The sequence below is a fragment of the Molossus molossus genome, unplaced genomic scaffold, assembly GCF_014108415.1.
Source record: "Molossus molossus isolate mMolMol1 unplaced genomic scaffold, mMolMol1.p scaffold_m16_p_1, whole genome shotgun sequence".
NCBI lineage: Eukaryota > Metazoa > Chordata > Mammalia > Chiroptera > Molossidae > Molossus > Molossus molossus.
This window is the reverse complement of record NW_023425344.1, coordinates 239791115-239813703: the sequence shown is the minus strand read 5'-3', so window position 1 is coordinate 239813703 and position 22589 is coordinate 239791115. Positions and strand designations below refer to the sequence as shown.

The window sequence follows — 22589 nt, the reverse complement described above, 5'->3', positions numbered from 1 at the left end:
TAAAGAAATTCTCTACCATATTGATTACGACACAGAAGCGGAACTTTGTGTTTGAGTGTGTGTGTTTTGCAAGGAGTACCTTTTCATTCAGTTTAAAAGTCCCCTTTTCTTTCCTCCTCCTTTATTTTCTGGTCACCATTTTTCCTCCCCTGGAGCTCCACCGCTCCTGTCTTTCCCGTCCTTATGCCCCAAGAAGTTCTCTGAGAGGCCAGAGGCTCTGGATGAATCTGAAGCTTCCCTTGGTTGGTACCTGGAACATGGCTCTCAACCCAGACTGTGTGGGTTCAAATCCCAGCCCCATCACTTACCAACTGTGTGACCATGGGCAGGGGGCCAAACCTCTCTGTGCCTCAGGTTCCTCATCTATAACATGGGCATGACGGTATTTCTGTTGCATGGTTGATATAAGGCTGAAAGGAAGGAAACCTCAGATGTCTGATACTGAATGAGTAAGTGCTATTTCGGTGTTGTTAAATACTGTTGACCCTCATTAGTCACAGATTCATATTTGCAAATTTGCGTATTTGCTGAAATTTATTTTAACCCCAAAAGCAATGTTCGTGTTGCTTTTGCGGTCACACGGACATATGTCGAGTGATAATAATGTGAGTTGCCCAGTTCACGCACATTCCCCTAGACTGAGCAAAGCCATGACCTGGCTTCTGGTTTCAGCTCTCACACTGCAAACAAGCGTCCTTTCTGTGGTCTATTTAGTTCACATTTTTCTGCTTTTTGTTGGTGATGTTGCTGTTTAAAATGGCCCCCCATTGTAGGGCTAAAGTGTTGTTCAGTAAGCTCACCAAGGCCGATTGCCTTGTGGAGAAAATACGCGTCGGGTGAGTTTTGTTCAGATGTGAGTTACAGTGCTGTTGGCTGCGAGTTCAGTGTTAGTGAATCGGTGTTATATGTTAAATAAGGCGTCTTGAAAAGGAAACAGAAAATAAGGTTATGTGTTGATCAGTTACAGACAATGTTGTGACCACAGCTCGAGGAACCTAACCTTGTATTACTTCTAGGAGCGATGGCTTGGTATTTGCTCATTCATTGTTTACAGAGACGAGAACACATCTGCCACGGGTAATGAGACTTGAGTGGAGATGAGTGGAGTCCAGGAGCTCAGAGTGGGAGCCTCTTCTAGGGTAGGCTCTGGACAGCAGGGAATATCCCCCAGGAGGTCAGGAGAAGCAGAAATACTTCTGGCCGTGTGGATGGAGTGCCTCAGTTGGGCACCGCTTTTTCTATCAGATTTGAAAAAAGATAAGATGTAACCATATTTGGTCTCATAAGCATAAGTTGTCATAGAAGAGCAATCTGTAAATAGAGAGTAAATGTCTCCCCTCCCCCACAAGTTCTTAATTCAGGAGTATCTTTTCTCGTCTTTGTACCTACATAAGAGTTTGTAGAGAAAGTTTGGTACTCAAAACCTATCAATCAAAAGCCTTCATACAACCAGACAATAGACCCCACAGTGTAAGATATAATTCTCCTGTTTGCTCGGAGCACCAGCCTTTTCAGAAAGGAATCATTTTGTCCCTTCTGATGGAAAAAAATCACAACATGCTTCAATTTGGTGAAAACGCTTTGATAACATATTTATTTCCCCCCAAACGCTTACTTTGTGAAATGTTTGCAAATTGTTTCACACATACAGTACATGAGAATGTGAAAGTAATTTGGAGAAAGGAAAGCTTCACTTAAAATGGCTGGAAAATGCCATGGAAGGGAACAAAGGGAAGCTGGGGTGGCCCAGATAATAATATATCCCCAGCCTTTGATTTCTGCAATGTCTAGGTTTTCACCATGTTAAACAATGTCCCAGCAAATGCCCTCCTAGATACATTGTTGCTCCTTTCAGTGCATTTTCTCAGTGCATGTTGGGTGTCAGGCTGCGGGGTAATGGGGTATACGTTGCTGAATAAAAGAGGCAGGAGTCATCCTGCTTGTGCGGAGCTTACTGCCTCATGGCGGGTAGGCAGCCTGGAGGGGAAGTTAATTAGAATACATTCCTAGAAGTTGGAAATTTAAGGTCAATGGCTATGCTCATTCAAGTCTTGATTCATTTTGTCAAAGGACCCTCTTGAATAGTTATACCAAGTCCCATCGATCCCAATAACGCACACCGACATTTGGTTATTCTTTTTAAGCCTGTGCCAATCTGATAGGTGAAATGAGATGTCATCATTGCAACTTGCATCTTTCCGTTTTCACTTAAATTAAGCATCTTTTTTCATGGGTGTATTCCCATTTTTGTTTCTCCTTTTGTGGATTTGCCCTTTTATCATTAGGTCGATAATCTTTTTCCTTGGTTGAGTTGTAAAAGTTATACATTTTTTTTTTGTTGTTAATGCTCACTTGAGGATATTTTTTCCACTGATTTTTAAAGAGAGTGGAAGGGATGGAGGAAGCAGGAGAGAGGGAGAGAGATAAACATCAGTGTGAGAGAGACACACAGATTGGTTGCCTCCTGCATGACCCTGGCTGGGGCTGGGATTGAACCTGAAATCCAGCTATGTGTCCTTGACTGGGAATCAAACCTGTGACCCCTCAGTATGTGGGCCGATGCTCTAACTACTTAGCCACACTGGCCGGGGCTAAAGGTTATAAATATAAAATATTCACCCTTTCATAGGTATGGCAACTGTTTCCTCATTTTTGGTTAACCTGATTTATGACTGTTTTTAATTTTAAATTGTTATGCAGCCAAACATGTCCGTAATTTTCCCTGGCTAAGTGCCAGGGCAATATTATATGTTTTTAACAAATATTATTTCATTTAATCTTCATCACAACCCTGTAAAATAGGTATTGCTTTTAATCTCCCTCCCCAACCCCTTTTTAAGAGGAGGAAACTGGGCAGAGAGAAAGAAGTTAAGTACCTTGACTAATGTTGCCCAGCTAGTTAAGTGGTAGAGAATATGAACCTAGTCTCAGGTTCTGGTACTAGCCACTCTGCTACGCCATCTCTGGCCACAGTGTTAGGCTCTGTCTGTGTTTGTAGTTGCTTCATAAATGCTCACTGAGTCTCCCCAATCCTTGAGGGCAAATGCTTTGTCTTTTCTTTCTCCTGGTTCCTTCCCAGTCCCCTCCACACGGTAACGAGGCATAGAGTACCTAGATGCTTAATAAATACTTGTTGATTGAATGAGTTGACTCAATCTGGATTTTGGATCATCAGCTCACAGCTCACACTTGTGTTTATGCTCAAAGAGGAGCTGACAGGTTCTATGTCTCCACTTTGCCGCCAGCAGGCAACTTGAGAAGCGTAGGTTTGGCGGGGCACCTGAGCTAATGCACTTTACTCCACTGGTTGAGCTGCACCTTCCCTTCCCACACACCCCTCCTTCCCTCTTCAAATAAACTTCCTGGCTCTGTTCCCTGCCCGAGAAGTCTAATAAGCCTTTTCCCAGGCACCACCCTGCAGAACCTGTCATGTAAACACCAAGAATGCACAAGAGGAAAACTCAAAGATAGGATGACCAGAGACTCCAAGTGATGCTTGACCAAGTCTTGGAACTCATCAGGAGGTACAGTCTCCCGCCAGTGCTGCTGGGTCTCTCTTCTGCATTGAAGGGAAGGAAATTAGAAGATTTTTTTAAATCTTTTTTTATCATTACCAAGTACATTCTCATGTTATCTCAGACTCTAAGTCAACCCATGATTAAGGAGTTATCTTTGACCATAATCTTGTCCTTTCTTCTCCTATTTAATCATCGGACAAATCCTCTTGGTTCTTCTTTTGAAGGTTCTTGTGCATTCGTTGTTTTTCAGTCTCCTCGACTATTGTCTGATTCACGGGGTCTCAAAGGGTAGCTCCTGGACCGGCACAGGCGGCCATCACTTGGGCCCTTGTTAGAGATGTGAATTCTCAGGCCCCAGCCCAGACCTACTGAATCAGAAACTCTGGGGGTGGGGACCAGCAGGCCGTGCTTTAAGAGCCCTACAGGTAATTCCGATGAACACTCACGTGTAAGAATCACTGCTGTCTAATGGACCCCCCTTTTATTATTGGAACATTATAAATGTAATGGGTGCTCATGGCAGAAAATTTGGAAACTATAGACAAGGATGAAAGAAACGGGCGAACATTTTACCCCACAACTCTGTCGCTTAGAGGCAACCACTATTTTAATATTTTAGCATTTTTTTCTAATTAAAAAATACATTTAAAATAATCTTTATTGCCTTTTGTATGGCTTACTGTAATGTTTTCTGAGTGGTTCTGCCTGTTTTTGGTCTTCCGTTTGCTCCTTTCCTCTTCTAAAATTCATTCTGGATCGTCGCTCCTCTCCCATCCTCCAAATTGAGATACACTTCATAGGACACTGTGTAAGTTTAAAGTGTGTGGCGTATTGATTTGATACATTTACACTGCAATGTGATCGCCATGGTAGCTTGGCTAACACTTTTATCATGTCATAGAATTTTTTTCTAGTGTTGGGAACAATTAAGATCTAGTCGTTTAGCAAGTTGAATGTTTATACTAGTTTTGCAGTCTATAATCACTGTACTGTGTATTAGGTCTCCAGGGTTTAAATTTATTTACTAGTTGCAAGCCATTCTTCTTTTGAAGCATTTCAGATAGTGCAACTTTAATGGTTCCTCTCGTCCTCTGATTTAGTGCATCTAAACTGCTCACCTTCGCATTCAAGGAGTTTTGTGATATGATTATTTCCACTCTTATCCACTAATATGCATGCTTAATAAGGAACAAAAACCTTGTGTCTTTGGTACCTAACACAGTTCCATGTATGTGGTAGGACTCAGTAAATATTTGTTCGATGAACAAATGCATCTTCTTATACAATCAAGTCACATTTGATAAATCTGCACCATTCAATTCTCATACCTGGAACAGCAGTTTGTGCTGTGGTGCTTTCTCAGCATGCACATGCCTGGGACCCATCCTAGGAGAGTCCGATCTTTGGGGTGTGGTGCCCTGGGTATCCCTAGTACAGCGCCTGGGTCTATAATACCCCTTCCCCACTTCCACAGGTCAAACACCCTTCGAAAGTCACTCTCTCCCCTCCCCAGTCCTGTCGCACCAGATGGTCCCACCGTGCCCCCTGCCTCAGCTGTTAGGAAGGGGTGGGCAGAAAGGAAGAGTCACCTGACTCAGGTTAAGCCAACTAGATGATTTCCCTGAGAATTTGAACTCTGTTGTGGAAGACGGAAGTGGTCTGAAGGTGGAGGGTACTCAAGTCAGAAGGTCCTCAGGACTCGGTGCTGGCAGCCATGGGTGGTCACAAGTGAGCAGAGGAAGCCCTCCTGCAGGAAGGAGTGTGGAGCAGCTGTGTAGAGGGAAGTGGTAAAGACAATGTGGAAAGAGAGAGAGAGGGATGGAGAGAACTACCTGATGACTTCTCAGTTCTGCGCAGCTCAGCCGGGCTGCCTGCCCTGGGCTGACCCAGGTTTCCTCCTCTGTACCAGTTTGAAGGATCCTTGACCAGGGGACTTTCTTTCCAGGCCTGACTCAGAGTCCCCGCATATCTGAAAGTCCCCCAGGCCTTCCCATCAGCAGCAAGTGCTCTCACTGCTCGTCTATTCTGTTGTTGTGGCCTGGAGCAGGATCACATGGCTTTATGCTTTAATCATATTGGCCAAATAATCAGTGATGGGGGAGGGGCTTTAATGTTCCAGGGCAGAGAAGCTTGTTGGAGCAGAACATCAAGGGGAGGGGCATTGCTCTCCACCAAGGAAGAACCTCAGGTCCCACACTGATGGGCTGGCGTCTGGGTGCTCCTGCTCCTGCGTACTTACATGCTTCCCGTCCCTCGTACCCTATGGTCAGGGAGCCGTGGCCATCACGTCTTCAGTCAGGAGATGAGTGTTGCCCATAGTGAGTTCTAGGGCACACATATAATTCTCTTGTCAAATGTGTTTTTACACAGTTCCACTTGTTTCTTTGAGACTTCTCAGGATCTAAGGCACATGGGTACTTTTTTGGAAGTTCAAGAGGAGAATGGAAGGGGTTGTTTCTAAATGGATTTGGCCCCTGTACCCTTTGTCGGGGACATGTTCCACAGCCAGGGTTCTATGCATTTATAAGGTAAAAAAAAGCCACACTAAGCTTTCCTTTGGCTTTCAGTAAAGGTCTGGGTCCCCATTTAAGACAGACAGGCAGGCAGACAGACGTGTACTCTGCTATCCAAATCAGGCTTGGCTGGTCCACCACCTCTGGTCGATACCTTCCCACATCTCTTGCCACATTTGTAATAGCAGAGAGAAAACTTAAATATGCTTGAGAATGGAAGAGACAAACCAACCCAAAAAACCCACCCAGAAGAAGAAGGCGAGCTAATAAAATGTAGCTTACCTCACCCTACTCCACCCTCTGCTTATGGCTTCTCCTGGCCCAAGGCTTGTTCATCTTTAAGTTTTTGTTCACCTGGGATGCCTGGTTCAGACACTGGAGACTCACAGCTTGCATGGAAAAGTTTTAAAAATGACATGTTCGGTGTGCAGTAACCTTCAGGTCACATGCTCTCTCATTCTGAACTCTGAGAAAGAAGTCAAGTGCTGGGGTGAAAATAACATGTCCCCTCTACTTAATAATGTAAAGAGATTTCTAGCTATGGTGTGGGTGTGGTTGGGGATTGGGAGGGCTAGTAATTGACTGTTCCTCTCCTGGCCAGTAAGATGCCAGGACAAAGGTCTCTCTCACCTTGGTTCCTTTGATGGGAGATTCAGCACTCTCAACTGATATGCTGATGAGGGGTGGGACCTGCACTAGACTGAGCTAGCTCCCTTCCTGGCTTTGTTACCACTTCTGACTTCAGAGATGATCTAGTTTGTTTCTCTTACCTCACACCTTTTGCTTAGTGGTTCAGGGTAGGTTACATCAAGTGTTCAGTAATGAACAGGGTGGGGCTGGATGAACTCAGGCTGCCCTTCGGCCTCCACCTCTGAATCATCTTTTGGTTGAGATTTGCCATAGTACTGGTAAGTAATGAGGCCTGGTGAGTACCCTTGCTGAAGACTTGCCACCCACCATCTTGAAGCTTTGCTAAGGAGAATGATTCTTAGATCAATTGGGGATTCCTTATTTTTTGGAAGAAACAAAAACTTCAGATGCTCTGTGGAACTTTTCTGTCCCCCTTTGGCCAGGTTACAAACTACTGCAAGCTAGAGAGCTTTCGGAGGGAGATTATTCTGTGCCTTCTTGATTTAAAAACATTTTTTTTTTTTACAGTTTTCAGATAGCTCAAAATGCCCTGTCCATGGGCCCAGGTGGGTTCAGTAGGTTGGCAGGGGTGACCTGGATTTCTTTTCTGTGTTGGAACCTGCTGATTTGGCTACCTGGGAGAGTTGTGCAAACATATTTTTATTTATGTCACCACCAGGGTGTCCTGTAGGACTCTCCTTTCCTCCACTCCAAAGGCTGCTGCTAGGTGTGACTTTAGCAGTGGGGGATCATTCTTTGGAGAAGCCTAAACACTTGGAGTGGTGGCTGCGCTATTTGCTGGGTGGCCCTGTGAACTGTCAGGTTCTTGAGGGCTTACAACATGGAGATGAAGCTTGTTTTCGCCAGTGGTTTAGAAATGGGTAGAGACGTTTAGTACAACGCACTGGAGAGGCCCCACTGGCGAGGCCTTTAGGATGGGCCTCTCGCTCGGTACTCTGTAATGGCCACCCTCCCTCCCTTGGCAGACAGGCGCCTGCTGAAGGCCAGAGGAGAGGCCACCTGGGCCTGAGGCTGCCGGGCCTTTGTGCCTTTTCTCCTGGGGCATGAGGTGGGCGCTGGCGGAGCTCTGGGGACAGCCCTGGGAGTCCTGCCAGGACACCGTAGTTGGGAGAAGTGGAATCTCTTCTCCCCTTGCAAGCCTCTCCCGCATCTTAATTCTTTTTATTTTTACTTTCGAGCCATGTAAGGCATGCGGATGGGGTAGGAGCGTTCCGGAGACATGTAGCCAGCGGCGCAAAACCGGCCGGCCCGCGTGGCAGGAACCCGGGGTAGGGACAGGCCTTGCGCCTCCTGCCCGACCAGCCCCGCCGCCCAGGTCGTGGCCGCCCCAGGTCGCGGGGCCCCAAACCGGCCACCCCCGCCCCGCGGTGCGGCAGGAGGCGAATCCGTGAGGCCCGGCCCAGCCTCGGCCCCGGCTGCTTCCCGGGAGTGCCCAGGCGAGGGGCCGATCGTGGTGCCGGGTACGCGGGCAGGGCTCGTCCTGGTGGGTCCGTACCCGGTGCCCCAGGCCGCCGGCGGCCCGGCCCACGTTTTCCCTCTCTCCGGCTCCCTCCGCCCCCTGCGCTCCGTCCCTCCCCTTCGCTCTCCTCCCTCCCTGCGCTTCCCCTCCTCCTGCCTGGTCATGTGTCGCCTTTTTTTGTTTGCAGTGGAAACAATTTCTCGCCGCTCGACGCGCCCCGGCCCGACGCGCCGCGGCGGAGGCGAGCGGGAGGCGGGACGGGGCGGGGAGAGCGGCGGGGCCGGCGGGAGGACGCGCTGTGCGCCGGGCAGACGCCGCAGGTCCCATGCCGCGCCGCGACCCCCGCGCCCCTGCCGCCCGCGCCCGCGGCCGCCCCCCGCCGCCCGCCGCCCCGGGCTTGCCGCGCCGCGCCCGCGCGACCTTAGCCGGGCCACCAAGCGATGCCCGCTGGGCGCCTGCGAAAGTTTGTCGGCTCCCGCTAAAGGGCAGCGGCGCCCCCGCGCCCCCGCGCCCCGCTCTGGCCAGGTGAGTTTGCTCCGCGCTCCCGCCGGCTCCAGAGCGGGATTGGGTGACTCGGGGCGGAGGCACTGGTCCGAGGCGGTCCTGGAAGCGCCCTCGCTGCCCTCGGCAGACGAGGGACTCCGCAGTTCCTGGGGGAGAGCGTGGGGCGGGAGCCTGGCGGGGTGGGGAGACGGGAGCCCCCGAGCGGGGAAGTTGCCGGATTCGAAGAGTTTTATGCCTAGACGTGCGGGCTCTCTCTCGTGCCTTGATTTCCTAAAAGACGCCCCAAAGAAACAGAGTTGGTATTGTCTGCGGAGGACAGGATCCCTGCCGTTCGGGCCCGGGAGAGAGGGTGCTGATCCAAGGGACACCCCAAGATGAGAAACAGGCTTCTAACAAAGATACCCTCCCCCCACAAACTGCAGGCTTGGCACCGGCAGTGAGTGTCTCCCGAGACCCCTGAGGCACGACCCCTCTTCACCCCGGCCCTCTTTGAAACCCTCCTTGGGTCTTGGAGAAGTTGGGGGACGGCGGGCTTTTATTGATGTGTTTTTAAGGCTCGCAGCGGTGCAGCCAATAAAAGGTTTATGACATCTGACCAGCAGTGAAGGTATGCGAGCTCCCAATTGCCCTGTATATGGGGAGAAGAGCAGTTTCCCCGTTGCTTGGCAACGCCGCTGATTGGCGCAGGACGTAGCCAATCCCCGCTCCCGTAGGTCCCCTTGAAATGTTTTTGACAAGTACAGTAGATGAGAGTGGAGCGCGTGCGTGTGCGCGCGTGCGCGCGGACAGGGGTTATCCACCCCCCCCACAGACACACTCGAGTGTGCCCTGCTGTGCTTGGTGAGGATTTCTCAACTTTTTAAAGTTCACATCGAACATCTGTTCAGAGCTGGGTCAGTAATGGTTTTGTCAGTTATTTGGAGACATACTGAAAGCCGGCAAGAAACTAGCTTTTCTGCTGCCTTTTCTCCGTTGAAAAGCAAAAAAGATAACGAAACACAACAAGGCATTAAAAAAACGGAGAGAGCGAGCGAGCGAGTATGGCGGGGTTTGCGACCAATCGCAAACTGAAAAGTTGTAAGGAGGTCACTTGTGAATAACTATTTGAGTAAATGATGGAGCAACCTTTTTGGCAGCAGATTAAAAATGTTTGCTTAACTGCAGGCTCACATGATCCGGATTCTTCCCCACCCCCCCAAATGGAGGAAAAAAGATTTGGCGAATTATGTAGTTTGAGTGTAATAATGGAAAACTCAGCTGTGGTTTCTGGGAACTGTTTTTTTTTTTGTTTTAAATGGAACTGGAGTGATCAGCAGCTCTTGATACTGTTGCTATAAAATACGGGTTTATAGGGATGCCGTTAACAGTTGGAGGGCATAGGTGGTGGGCAGACAAAAAGCAGGCAAATGATCCAAGGGGACTGACTGAACCCTGTAACCCTGTTTTCATGACAGTGCCGTTTTTTTAATAAAACCATATTGCTGGCAGTGTTTGTTTAAAACAAAAGAAAACATGGAGAATAGTGTGTTAGTTCCTTTGGGAAGCTACTGACAAATAAGCAAACTAAAAAGAAAGAGAGCAGCATGTTGTCATAGCAACAATGCAATTAAATTACTTGACTGTCAGCCATGATATAATTTTCCTGTTTGGAAGCTCAGGAGACATAAAACTTTCGTCTAGAGCTAAAGTTGACTTCATTGCCTGGGTAGTAGCTCTCTTTTGTACTCTACTGTGGATATTCATGGTTATCAGAAGATTCGTGGGTGTGTTTTTTTTTAAATTGGGATCTGAAGACACTTTTGAGAGGGACAAACAGCTTTGATTGATTTATAAAGAAGGTAAAAGCATTATCAGTCTGGTCTCTAAATCCCCAAGCCTCAAGATACTAGCTTATTCTTTAAAATGTGTCATGCGCTACTCAGGTTAGTACATGACAGAAAGGAATATTCCCCGTGGATCAGCTGGAAGTATGCATACTGCTCTGTTCAATGGACTTCAATGCCCATAGAAGTTTTCTTTCTTTAGAGTTGGACACCTCACTGCAGCTCCAGAGAGCTCCCCCCAGACCTTCTGTCAGCAGGTTCTGTTTGTCTACCTTTGGCAAGAGGGAGGGAGAGTTCTGGGGCACTCTGGGCTGGCTGTGGAGTGTGCCCCATGCTGTGCTTTCTAGAACCACATTCTAGAGCTTCCCCAGCTGAAGTGGCAGTTATTTTAGGTGTAGTGTCAGTGGACATTCCAAGCCATAGAATGGTCATATTCTTTGCTTTTGGTATATTTGTTTGTTTTTTTTTCCAGATAGATTGCTTGATCTTTTCACTCGTGGAGGAAAAAATAAAACAGACACGCTTCTTCAACGAAGCACATTGTTTGAGCGCTATAAAACGGAGGGTGGTAGACCTCTCTTCATTATCGTCACTGTTCTTTCTATCTTACATTGGGTACCAGGGAGGCGAACAGCTTTGTATCTGCTGGGGCCATTCTGTTTGTGGCCTCCCACCTACTCATTTTCTTATCTCATCAGATATTTTACTCCCTGTTCTAGATAGATCATTGACAGACATGGGGGTGGCTGCAGAAGAGACTGCTGTAGCAGTTTTTATTGAATTTGACTTCCTTTCTTGAAGCTGCCCCTTTGCTCTCCTGACTTTTTTCACCAGTTGTGATGTCATTAATGGCTTTCCCACGTATCTGTGGGGTGCCTGAAGTTACTCACGTTTTTGCTGAGACTGTAGTGTTCCAATAACACGAAATGGACTTCTTCCTCAAGATTGAATCCACAGAATTCAAGTGTAATTAAAGTTGCAGTTTTCTATCACAACTTGTGCAGGGGTGGGGGGGGGGCGGGAGGATAAAATAAAACACTACCAAGTTGATGCTTAGCGTGGCCACTGTTTTAATTCTGGGGCAGTTGTGATGGATGATTGTGTTTGTATGGAAATTCTGAGACAGCCGGCCTTGAGCGTACAGGTACTTTCTTTTTTGGAGGAACTATAAACACAGTGAGATTTATCACTCCAAGTGACAGGGAGGGGTTGTGCATTGAGCTTATTAGAGAGTGTTTATCATGAGGCTTGAAATATTTTTACCTGTGTATATATTCATGTGTGATAGATAAACTGAGGGAGCCAGAAATAACTGATTTTCCCAGGGTTACAGTGAGAGTGTTCATAGATCCAGGGAGAAGGCACTGTGGAATTTCCCATTCTTTTCTTCCTGTTAATCCGCACTAAGGATATTTTCCCATTGATTAGAGCGGAAGGGAGGGAGGGAGCAAGGGGGAGAGAGAGAGAGAGAGAGAGAGAGAAAGAAACATCGATCTTGTATGACCCGGACCGGGGTGGGGATTGAACCTATAATTCAGGTACTGTCAAGTGCCCTTGACCTGGAATCGAACCCATGACCCTTCTTGGGCTATTGCTCTAAACCCGCTAGGGTGAATTTTGCATCTTTTTTATGGTGAGTTTGCACATTAATGGTGCTGTAGATATTCCCAACTTACTGTATTGGGCAGTGACAGACAGGTCACTGCGCTGTCTGCATGGTAGACCAGTTTTCCTGTCTATGCATCTCTGTGTGGTAGAATTATGGGTTTGCATTATTTGGTGTAGGAGCCATGAGGTGTGGGAGCCATGAGGTGTGTTCCTATGTGGGACGGGGTCCACAGAAGTAGCAGCAGGGCACAGCTGCCTTTCCAGTTTGGGTTTCACTAACTCTTCTTTTCTGTGTAATGTGTTTCCCAGGAGCCTTCACGTAAATGGGTCCAGTCATGCCTCCCAGTAAGAAGCCAGAAAGCTCAGGAATTAGTGTCTCCAGTGGGCTGAGTCAGTGTTACAGGGGCAGCGGTTTCTCCAAGGCCCTTCAGGAAGACGATGACCTCGACTTTTCTCTGCCTGACATCAAATTAGAAGAGGGGGCCATGGAAGATGAAGAGCTGACCAACCTGAACTGGCTGCATGAGAGCAAGAACTTGCTGAAGAGCTTCGGGGAGTCGGTCCTCAGGAGCGTCAGCCCTGTCCAGGACCTGGACGATGACACGCCCCCGTCCCCTGCCCACGCCGACATGCCCTACGATGCCAGGCAGAACCCCAACTGCAAACCCCCCTACTCCTTTAGCTGCCTCATATTTATGGCCATCGAGGACTCTCCGACCAAGCGCCTGCCAGTAAAGGATATCTACAACTGGATCTTGGAACATTTCCCATATTTTGCAAACGCACCTACTGGGTGGAAAAACTCAGTGAGACATAATTTGTCATTGAATAAGTGTTTTAAGAAAGTGGACAAAGAGAGGAGTCAGGTAAGCCTCTGTCTGGAACTCAGGTGTTTCCTTTCTCTTGTCAAAATTTTTAAATTTTTCTCCATTAAAAAATGGTTGAAGCATGTAAAGCCACCACACTGAAGTAGCAGTTATAAATGGATAATTTTATTTCATTCATTTTGATAGTTGGAAACTTCCTTTTCCTTAGGTATATTAATTAAATACTGGTGTGTTTTTGTTGGCGTTTGTGCTGGGTTGAGGTTTTTCCACGGTGGTATCTGAACATAATCACTAAATGGTGGTTTGCACACTTGATTGGTTCTTCTCTCAATACGGATGGGTCATTTTGGGTTTATAGTACAAGGGGACAGCCATTCACCATGAGATGTATGAACATATGTATATATTTTTTTTATCCTCACCCGAGGACATTTTTCCATTTTTTTGTTCAGATAAAGCGGGAGGGAAAGAGGAAGAGAGAGAGAGAAACATCGACGTGAAAGGGACACATCAAGTGGTTGCCACCCGCACGACCCAACCAGGGCCGGGGACAAACTGCAACCAAGATTCGTGCCCTTAGTGGGAACCGAACCCGGGTCTCTCCGGACCGCAGGCCAATGCTCTAACTGCTGAGCCAAACCGGCCAGGGCTGAACATATTTTTGAGGAAAATTGCCACAAAGGGTTAGGGAAAATGGCATTTCCTTTTTTTTGAATATTCACCACTTCCTATTTGTATTTGCCCATGCCCAACACGAGTAGAATTGTCTCAGGCTCAAAATTCTAGTGGAAACAGAAACATGTCTGGAGAATGGCAGTCTCTGGGCTCCTGGAACACATGGATGGTTATGGCCATTGGCAAGCAACTGGAGCGTACTTATATGCTCCAAGACTAAACACAGACAGACATGAATTGCCCAGGTGACTCTTGAAATCAAGTGTCTACCTAAGTATTGGCAGCTTTGGAACTCCCTGAATGTGACTGCTTACTCAGGATAAAGGTCTCACTTTAGAGACCGACTTAAAAAGAGGTTGAATTTTGATTTTAAACCCTTAACTTGAGCTTCATGGTCCACTAAAAGGAGACTGGTTAGTAATTGCCTTTGCCTTTCTCATAAGGATGTAATAGGTACAATAGAAATCAGGTCAGCTGCTAGACCTGGAAAATAAAATTGTGATCTACCTTGGCGTTCTGAAAGGTAGTGTGGCCACAGTTAAAATAAATCGCAAGAAAACGTTCTCTGCACAGTCATCGTGCGACTCTGTTTTCCACGAATAATGCTGATGTTCTGCTTCCCTCCTTTTGGAGGTTCAGGCTCGGGCTCAGGACCACCGTGGTGTGGGGTCAGCAGCTGGGCAGGATTGGGACCTTGATTTTCTTTCTCTCGAGAAAGACATGTTTCTGTTTCCACTAGAATTTTGAGCCTGAGACAATTCTACTCGTGTTGGGCATGGGCGAATACAAATAGGAAGTGGTGAAGCCATGCTCCTTGCTGCTGCTGGACACGTTTGTCTGCAAGTGCTGTTCACCCCGAGTTTACGTTGAAGATGGGGAGTGGGCAGCGTGCAGGGTGCGAGGAGGGGCGTTGCCTGGGACGAAGACAGATGTGGACACTAGGAGCTCTGCGTGTGGTCGCCGGTGCAGGTGAAGCCTCGAGGCAGGGTTTCTGTGTGAGCATTCAGGTGCTCTGGGCCCCTCTTTTGCTGGGTCCTTATATTTACGTACCTGTGACAGTTGTCAGGTGCTGTCATCCCAGGTGCCCAGTCCTCTTCCTCCTGCCCTCCACATCTCAGAGTGGGCATTTGGAGACCAACCTCTGTATTTGGCTCTGTTGAGTGTTTTAAGATCATTCTTTGAACTTAGAGAAAAGTTGATGCTTTCCTGTAAAGAGCCAAGTCTGGTATTAAAAGCTCCCACATAGGCGGGTCCTTGTGACAAGAAAGGGAAAGTCTTAGAAGGCAATTTCAGGTTAGAATGTGGAGAAGAAAGTGGTGTTCAGGTCCCCCAAAGCTGCATGTCACTGATAAGGCAAGGAACAGGGCTTGTAGTTTAGTGAGAAATCATTGTGCAAGTGCCCGGGTCTCCCTGTGTGCAGCCGTGCTGGGGTGCATAAAAGTGCTGGGGTGCATGAAAGTAATTCTGCAAACCCACATTCCGAAATGTTAAATGGTCAACTCCAGAGTGTGCCCAGAGGCTGGGAGGATTGCCCACCTGCTGTGGGAGTGGCAGGTGTTGGATGGTTGGTCCGGAGAACCCTTTCCCCCGCGTTCCCCACCCCTGCCCCCCAGTCATTCGTATCTTCCAGGAGTGACTGTTGTCATTCTGAATAAATGCAGATGTCCTCTGTTGAAAGGGGGGCATTGTTTTAAGGATTTAAGATTGTGAATCTTATGAAATGTTGAGTTCTGGCTTCCTGGCCATGCTGACCTGTATTGACATGTTTCTGATCAAATGCCTTCAGTTTTGTGGTTGAGAGTTTGTTCCCCGGGTTTGTCCTGCTGGGAGAACAAGGCAAGGAGTGTGAGTTGTCTTCGCCCTTTTCTCCTCTTTCCTTGGGTGGCCCTGTGGGCAGCTGGGAGCAGCTCTGAGAGGCCCAGACTGCCAGGGACGTCCTGTCCTGGCTAGCTGAGTCAAGGGAAGGCATTCCCCCTGACACTTTGGCCAGTGAAACCTTCTTTGGCCCTCCAGGTAAACTTGTTTTTTTCCCAGGGGATTTTACTTGGTGGTGGCTCCCACACCGAGGTTCCGTTTCAGCACAATGACAGTGACTGAGTGCACTCAGATATTGGTGGGAAATAGGGTAGGTGAAGGGGAGAATGGAAGTCTTGCAAGTTGTATTCACAGAGTTAGCCTTTCCACTTTTTTTCCTTTTACAAGTACAGTATGCGACTTTAACTTGACATGACTGTGAGAACGCAGAATGCTGTGTGATCCTTGTCCCTGAGGGGTTGGAACGTATACTCTGCTGGACGGACAACTGCGTGACTGGGACGTTGGCATGCAGGAATGTACTAGATTGCATCAGAGTCATCCGTGGCTCTTAAAAACAATCACTGTTTCTCCGTCCCTCCTTGGAGATTTTGATTCACTGGATTTGAGGTGGGTTGGGGAAAATTGGGTCCCCGTCAGCTGTTTTCATAGGTGTTTCTGACTTGCAGCCAGATTGGAGAATCCCTCAACTAGGTGCTTTTGGGATCTTTCCAGTGCTGAAATTTCATCAAGAACATGTTCTCATGAATAAGTCAGGGGAGAAGACGTGGTTTTGCTTCCATTTTATCTGTTTCTCCCTTTTCTTTGGTTTTGTCTCTTGAAGGAACTTAAAAGATAGAGTTTTATTTTTATTTTTTAATTGAGGACAATTTCAAACCTGCACAGTAGAGAGAATAGCATGATAAATCCACCTAACCATCACCGCCATGACTCACATCCGGATTCTGTAGTTAACAAGGTCTTCCCTCTCCTACTTTATTCATTCTTTTGTTTTGTTGTACTTAGGTATTTTGAAGCAAATCCTAGACCTCGTGTTATTTTATCCCAGTATATTTTGGTGTGTATGCATAAGAATAATTGGCAGTTTCTTACATAACCGCAATGCCAGTATCACCCATAAAAAGGTGAACAGTTCTTTGGTATTACCTCATACCAGGTCCGTATTCAGATCTCTCTGATGGCTTACAAAGTGTTGGTCTGAGTTTGGATTCAGATATGGCTTGTGTGTTGCATTTGGCTGTTATTCATCCACTTCAGTCCTACTCCAACCCCTTTTCATGCCCTTCCTTGTTCGGGGGACCCATCCGATGGGCTATAGAATGGCCCGTGTCCTGTATGCTTCGCTGAGATGTCATTGAGCTTGTTCATCTGTCCTCTGTATTTTCTGTGACAAAGTTAAGTGCTAAAGGCTCTATCCTATTCTGGCTTGGTTTCCCCCAAGAATACTTTATGGTTGGCCTTGTGTGTTCTCAGTCAGGAAGCCTGGAGGACCCTCTCGTGGGGATGCTGGGCTCTAGCCGTGGGTTCATGCGGGGATCTCCTCTTCTGAGAAGTTCCCCATCAGCCTTTCATCGTATGGTTTCATCTGTTGAGAACCTTTGCCTGAATCAATCATGATAGAGTTTCAGAGTAGGGGACTAAGTTTCATCCCTCCTAAAAACAGACCTGTGTTAGCACTATAAATGAGCTAGTACTAACCTCTGAGTACTTGTAAGTGAGAAATAAAGCACAGTTATTATTATTTTTTTATTGACTGGATAATAAATGGTTCAGGTATGTGTGTTTCTATTTCTGTGCTTTTTCTCAACTTCCCTTTTGCCACTTTAACAAAATAAAAAACCACATTGTTGTCATAAGAAGGCATAACAGAAACACTGTACAAAAGTATATTTTTCATACCCAAGGCTGAGTACTTAAAATATAATTTTAGCTTAATAATGTAGGAAACTTGTCTTGGTTGAAAAAAAGACTGGGTTGGAAGCCAGGATACCAGGTTCTAGTTTTGATGCTGGTGGCATGCGGCTGACTTGGGCCTCGGTTCCCTCATATATAGCACCAGGGTGTGTAGTTGCCTGGGGTCTTAACTTGGGTCTTTGGGTGTCAGAGGTCCTACGACAGCCTGAAGTTATTGACCACGTGTCATGTGACTATGTATATTGCATTTCCTAGAGGATCCCAATATTTTGTTTAGTTTTTCAGTTCTCTTTAAAAATTTATTTTCTTTATTGATTTTAGAGAGGAAGGGAGAGGGAGAAAGATAGAAACGCTGATGAGAGAGAACATTGATTGGCCGCCTCCTGCATGCCCTCCACTGGGGATCGGGCCCACAATCTGGGCATGTGCCCTGACCAGGAATCGAACTGGCGACCTCTTGGTGCATGGGTCAACGCTCAACCACTGAGCCACACTGGCCAGGCAGTTTTTAAGTTCTTAATGGAACCTCTGACCCAGGAAAGGTGAAGAACCACTGGTATTTTATAACAACAGCCCACTTAATGTGGAACATCTTTGTGCCTTCCATATACACTATCCCATTTCCTCCTCACTACAGCCCTGTAAGGTAGGTCCCATTTTCCTTCTTAAAATAGGTGATGAGTTAAGCTCAGAATAGTTAAGCCACTTGCTGGAGATCACACAGCTGATAAGTAGCAGAATAAGAATTCACCCTAATTCCCTCTAATGCTAAGGGCATGTATGTGCTTAAATTAACCCTGGTGTTTGATTACACCTTCTTAGTGTAGTGGCTTTTGTATATGGTCCCAATGTTCTTCCTCCAAATAGTCTATGAGCATGAGTTATAGGGGACTAAAATAACCCAAATAATCCCAGTGTTCACTCTCGGGGTACAGGATAGAGAAAGGTCAATAAAGCATGTTTTTGTGCTGTTGAGATAGGACCAAATTCTGTCTTAGCAAGTGGACAGTTGTCACATTAACACAGAGCATATCTCTGCCCTCTCTGCTTCTGATTTCCAGGCTCTGTCCCGGGCCCCTCCACTGTGATCTGGCCCAACTTCAGAGCCCCTTTTCCCTGTGACACTGTGTATACAAGTCCCCCTCTAATTCCCAGCCTCCTTGCTGTTCACTTTTCTGTGGATGAGATTTCTTTTCAAAGGCAGTTTGGAAAGGGAGGTAGCACCCTTTATGTAGCAGCCCCCCTTATGCACAGTCACCCCTGATATTTTTCCCTCTGGGTGGTGTAAACACAGAATCAAGAGCATTTCCCGTTCCTGTAACACTAGTAACATACTTGTTTAATTAATGGTCATTTTAGGAAGAAGAGGTGACTTTTTGGGGGTGTGTGTGTGATAAATAATGCTCTTTGAAAGATTGTGAAGTCTGGCCCTGGCCGGTTTGGCTCAGCGGTTAGAGCGTCGGCCTGCGGTACAGAAAGATTGTGAAGTCTGATTTTGAGTAAATTCCTAACACTTAGGGTAGCGTTGGATGGTGGGACGTGATGAGGTGTGTAAGAGTGGTCTCTGGGCCAAACGATGATCCTGTTTCCTCCCTGAGCTGGTTCTTCTGTCTCAAGGGCCTCATTGATGTGTCTATCCAGTAACTCCCTACAGTAACTGTTCAGAAAACGTTGCCTTCTCTTTGGCAGGGCTTTGTGGTACCTGGGTGAGTCTATGAGATGCTTCATTGATGTTCTGCCCGGATATCCGACCAGCAAGAAATTGTTCTCAGAACCTCCCGTTGTGCTGAAGAGGCTTTCGGATTTTCCTTTGAAATCACTTTAGCTGCAGGGTAATTCTCTGCAGTAAATAACATAGGAAGTTGGCACACTGACCTCCTACTTGAATGTCACGGGTTTTGCTTCTTTCATAAATAGTGATGGGTTATTTGGATTATTCCATACTCTCTCTTGGAGCCCTTGGCCATCTTAATGCTTGTAAGCATTAGATTTCGTAGATAGTTCCGCTGCCTTCCCATTGGACATTTTTTGCACTTGACACAGAAGATGGATATGTATTTTTAAAAGGCTAGTGTAGCCCTGGCCGGTTTGGCTCAGCGGTTAGGGCGTCAGCCTGCGGTCCGGAGAGACCCGGGTTCGGTTCCCGCTAGGGGCACGTACCTCGGTTGCAGTTTGTCCCCGGCCCTGGTCGGTTGTGCGGGTGGCAGCCACTCGATGTGTTCCTTTCACATCGATGTTTCTCTCTCTCTCTCTGTTCCTCTCTCTCCCTCCCACTCTACCTGAACAAAAAATGGAAAAATGTCCTCGGGTGAGGATAAAAAAAAAAAAAAGCTAGTGTAACGTTTGTTTTGATTATATTGTGTTAGTTAGGTCTTTTGTTTACAGGTTTTGGCTTCGGGCACCTTTAAAGTGTTTGTTCTTGTTTCCACCCTTGTCATTTTTAACTTCCTTGCTGCTTCCCCCAATGACTACATCTCACTGTCCCTGTAACAATTTATCCCTTGGCTACATTTGTTTCCACACCAGCTTGAAGTTTTCCCACTGTCAGTAGTTGCTTATTTGTTCCTGGTGAAACGCCTCCGTATTAGCAGGCCTTCAGGATCTCATTACTTATGATATCGGGGACTTCGAACACCCTGTGCTTATTATTCAGTGGAATATTTTGGTGATGTCAAAGGTTAAAATAGAACCTAAGAGTTGGATCTTGCCTTTTAGGAACTTACATTCCAGGGAAACAGGAGCCATGATACAAAATAAAAAGAATAAAGCACCACAAGTACGGGAAGCATGCTAGGTCAGTAAGTGCTGGCTGTCATTTGAGGTTAGTCAAGGGAGCTTCCCTTCCCCACAGAGGGCCATTTAGAGCAGCGATAAAATACAGCAACAAGCCAGTTTTGAATATTCCTCTTTGGGGGACCACCTGAATAAATTGTCAACGAAGCTTTCTTCTGCTGTGGGAATGAGCGCACCACCTCCAGGAAGGGTCTAGTTGGGATGAAGTTTGACTGTTTGGTGTAGAAAATCCCCGTAATAGTGAGTTAAACATAGAAGTGCATTGCTGGCACGTAAAGGAAGCCTCGAGGAACTGGACAGAGACCCACCACGTTCCATCTGTCTTTCTGCTCGACTGTTCTTAGTTCATTGTTGGTTTCCATAGGCAGGCCTTCTCACGGTCCCAGGTGGCATCTCCTAGCTTGTTCTTATTTTAGGAAGCAGGAAGGGGAATGCAGGAAAGACAAAAGAAGGTAGGTCTTAGTCAGTTAGCAGTTGTAAGGAGCTTTTCCAGAAACCCCACATCTGTTCTCATCTCATTGGCTAGAACCTGGAAGTCTGGGAAATGTAGTCTTTTACCTGGACCCATTACAATCCCAGATAAAATATTGGTTCTGTCCTAAGAAAGCATGGGGTTTTCTGCCGAAGAGGTCTAGATGCTTAGGAGGTGAATGTTGCTAGACCCAAGGGATGTGTTGGAACAGTATCAGAGAAAAAGGAAGGAGAGAGAGATAGGTGGCCTTGGAGGTTATGTAAATAATGAGTATGAGGAGTTGGTGAAGGAACTAAGATAGGAAGGGGAAAACTTTAAATTGCTCTAGTAAGTTAACTAAAGCAGAGATGCAGACCCATTTTAAAAAAAAAATTTCTGTTAACCAAGATTCTACTTCAAGATATTTTGGTTAAAGTGCATGGAATATCTTCAAAAGCAATAGCTTGATAAAGGTGATGATGTATATTCTGTGCCAAGTATGATAAGAAGAAAAGCAAGGAAATATATGGTTGGAGATAGAGAGTAGTGTAAAGTTGTTCTTTTAATAAGGACTTGGTGGTTTGCTGTATGAGGTTACACAGTTCCAAGGACAGAATGAAGTCATCGGGGTGTGCATGTGTGTGTGTGTGGTTCGCGTGCACCTTTGAGCACGTGCTTGTTTGAGCACCTTTGCTGGTGAGCCCAGCAGGAAGCCCGTGAATACAGGCAGAGTCATGATGCTGCTTCTCGGGGAGAAGGCCTCTCCGGTGACCTCCTTCCCTTCCTTTGCTCCCCACAGCACGTGTAGTGTTTCCCTCTGGGCCCGGTGGGGTAGAGCTCAGTGTTGCCTTCCATTATTGGAGCTCTGTGAAGTGCCTCACAGAAGGCTGTGATGGTCCTCTGGGGACAGGACCGATAAGTGATTTAACTAATGTCATTAGACAGAAGACAGCTAGCAGAACGCTTGTACCTACTTTGTTTTGAGAAGGAGAGGCCAGGCCCTGTGAGCGCAGGACTGCAGTCGTGGCTGCCGTCGGAGGGCAGAAAAGTCCGGTCTGGCATCCGAGCGCAGGCAGTGTGGCACAGAGCCAGGATGCGGTCACACTCAGTACTCCCGCAATACTTCACGGGATGCTGCGTTCCTTCCAGAATCTTCTAGTGATGCAGTTATATAAAGTAAGAACCTCTGTTCATAGCTGTGACTCTGAGACCCTGCAGAAGCCTTGGTTTGCAAAGTAAAAATTAGACTGTACTTACAAAAAGAAGTCGCTGCAGTCATTTTACAAGTGCTTTCTGAAGTGATTCATTCATGCCACACATACTTGTGGAATGCCAGGCACTGTTCTAGGTGCTGGGGATACAGTTTTGACCTGTGACAGTTCCCTGGCTGTTCTCCTAGACTACCCATGGGACAAGGAGTGGGTGAGTGGAGGCACATGTAGAACAGTAGATTCACACATGGACATGTGGGTAATGTATCAGATAGTGGCACATGAAGGAAGAAACTAAGACAAGGTAATGTACTAGAGAGGGGTGGGGGGAATGGTGGGAGGTTCCCCCAAGGAGGTGACTGGCTATGTCTTGAATGGCAAGAGGGAGGCCGCCATGCAAAGACCTTGGTCAGAGAGAACAGCAAGTGCAAAGGCCCTGCGGTGGCAATAACCTGAAATGTCCAAGAATCAGAAAGGAGGCCTGTAGGAAGTGTATGAAAGAGAGGAGAATGAGACATTTAAAGGGGCATCAGGGGGAAAAGCCTGTTTGGGGCTTGTTCACCTGATGTGGGTTAGAGATGATGGAAATGACACTGGCTTAGACCAGGATTGGGGTTTGCAGGTGAAGGTGTATGGGCAAAAGTGGATTGATCGGGAAGTGGGATGGAGGTTAGAGCAAAAATTCTATTTGACCATGTTAAAATATTTTTTTTGATCTTTACCCGAGGATATTTTTTTCCATTGATTTTTAGAGAGAGTGGAAGGGAGGGTGGGAGGAGAGAGAGAGGGAAAGAGAGAAACACTGACCAGGGCTGACCACGTTGACT

The 22589-nt window shown here is 46.9% G+C and overlaps 1 protein-coding gene across 6 annotated transcripts in view; it reads left to right on the top strand.

Annotated features, from left to right (window-relative positions):
* FOXN3 (forkhead box N3) overlaps positions 1–22589 on the top strand; it is a 378852-nt gene that overhangs the window by 150244 nt on the left and 206019 nt on the right. For 4 of the 6 annotated variants that reach the window (XM_036240745.1, XM_036240736.1, XM_036240711.1 and 1 more), the window contains one exon: positions 12386–12942. In XM_036240745.1, coding sequence (XP_036096638.1) covers positions 12400–12942 — 543 coding nt within the window. In that variant the 5' untranslated portion in view covers positions 12386–12399. Of the gene's footprint in view, positions 1–8532; positions 8667–12385; positions 12943–22589 lie in introns of those variants that run through there. The other 2 variants (XM_036240751.1, XM_036240719.1) reach the window with 2 other exon arrangements.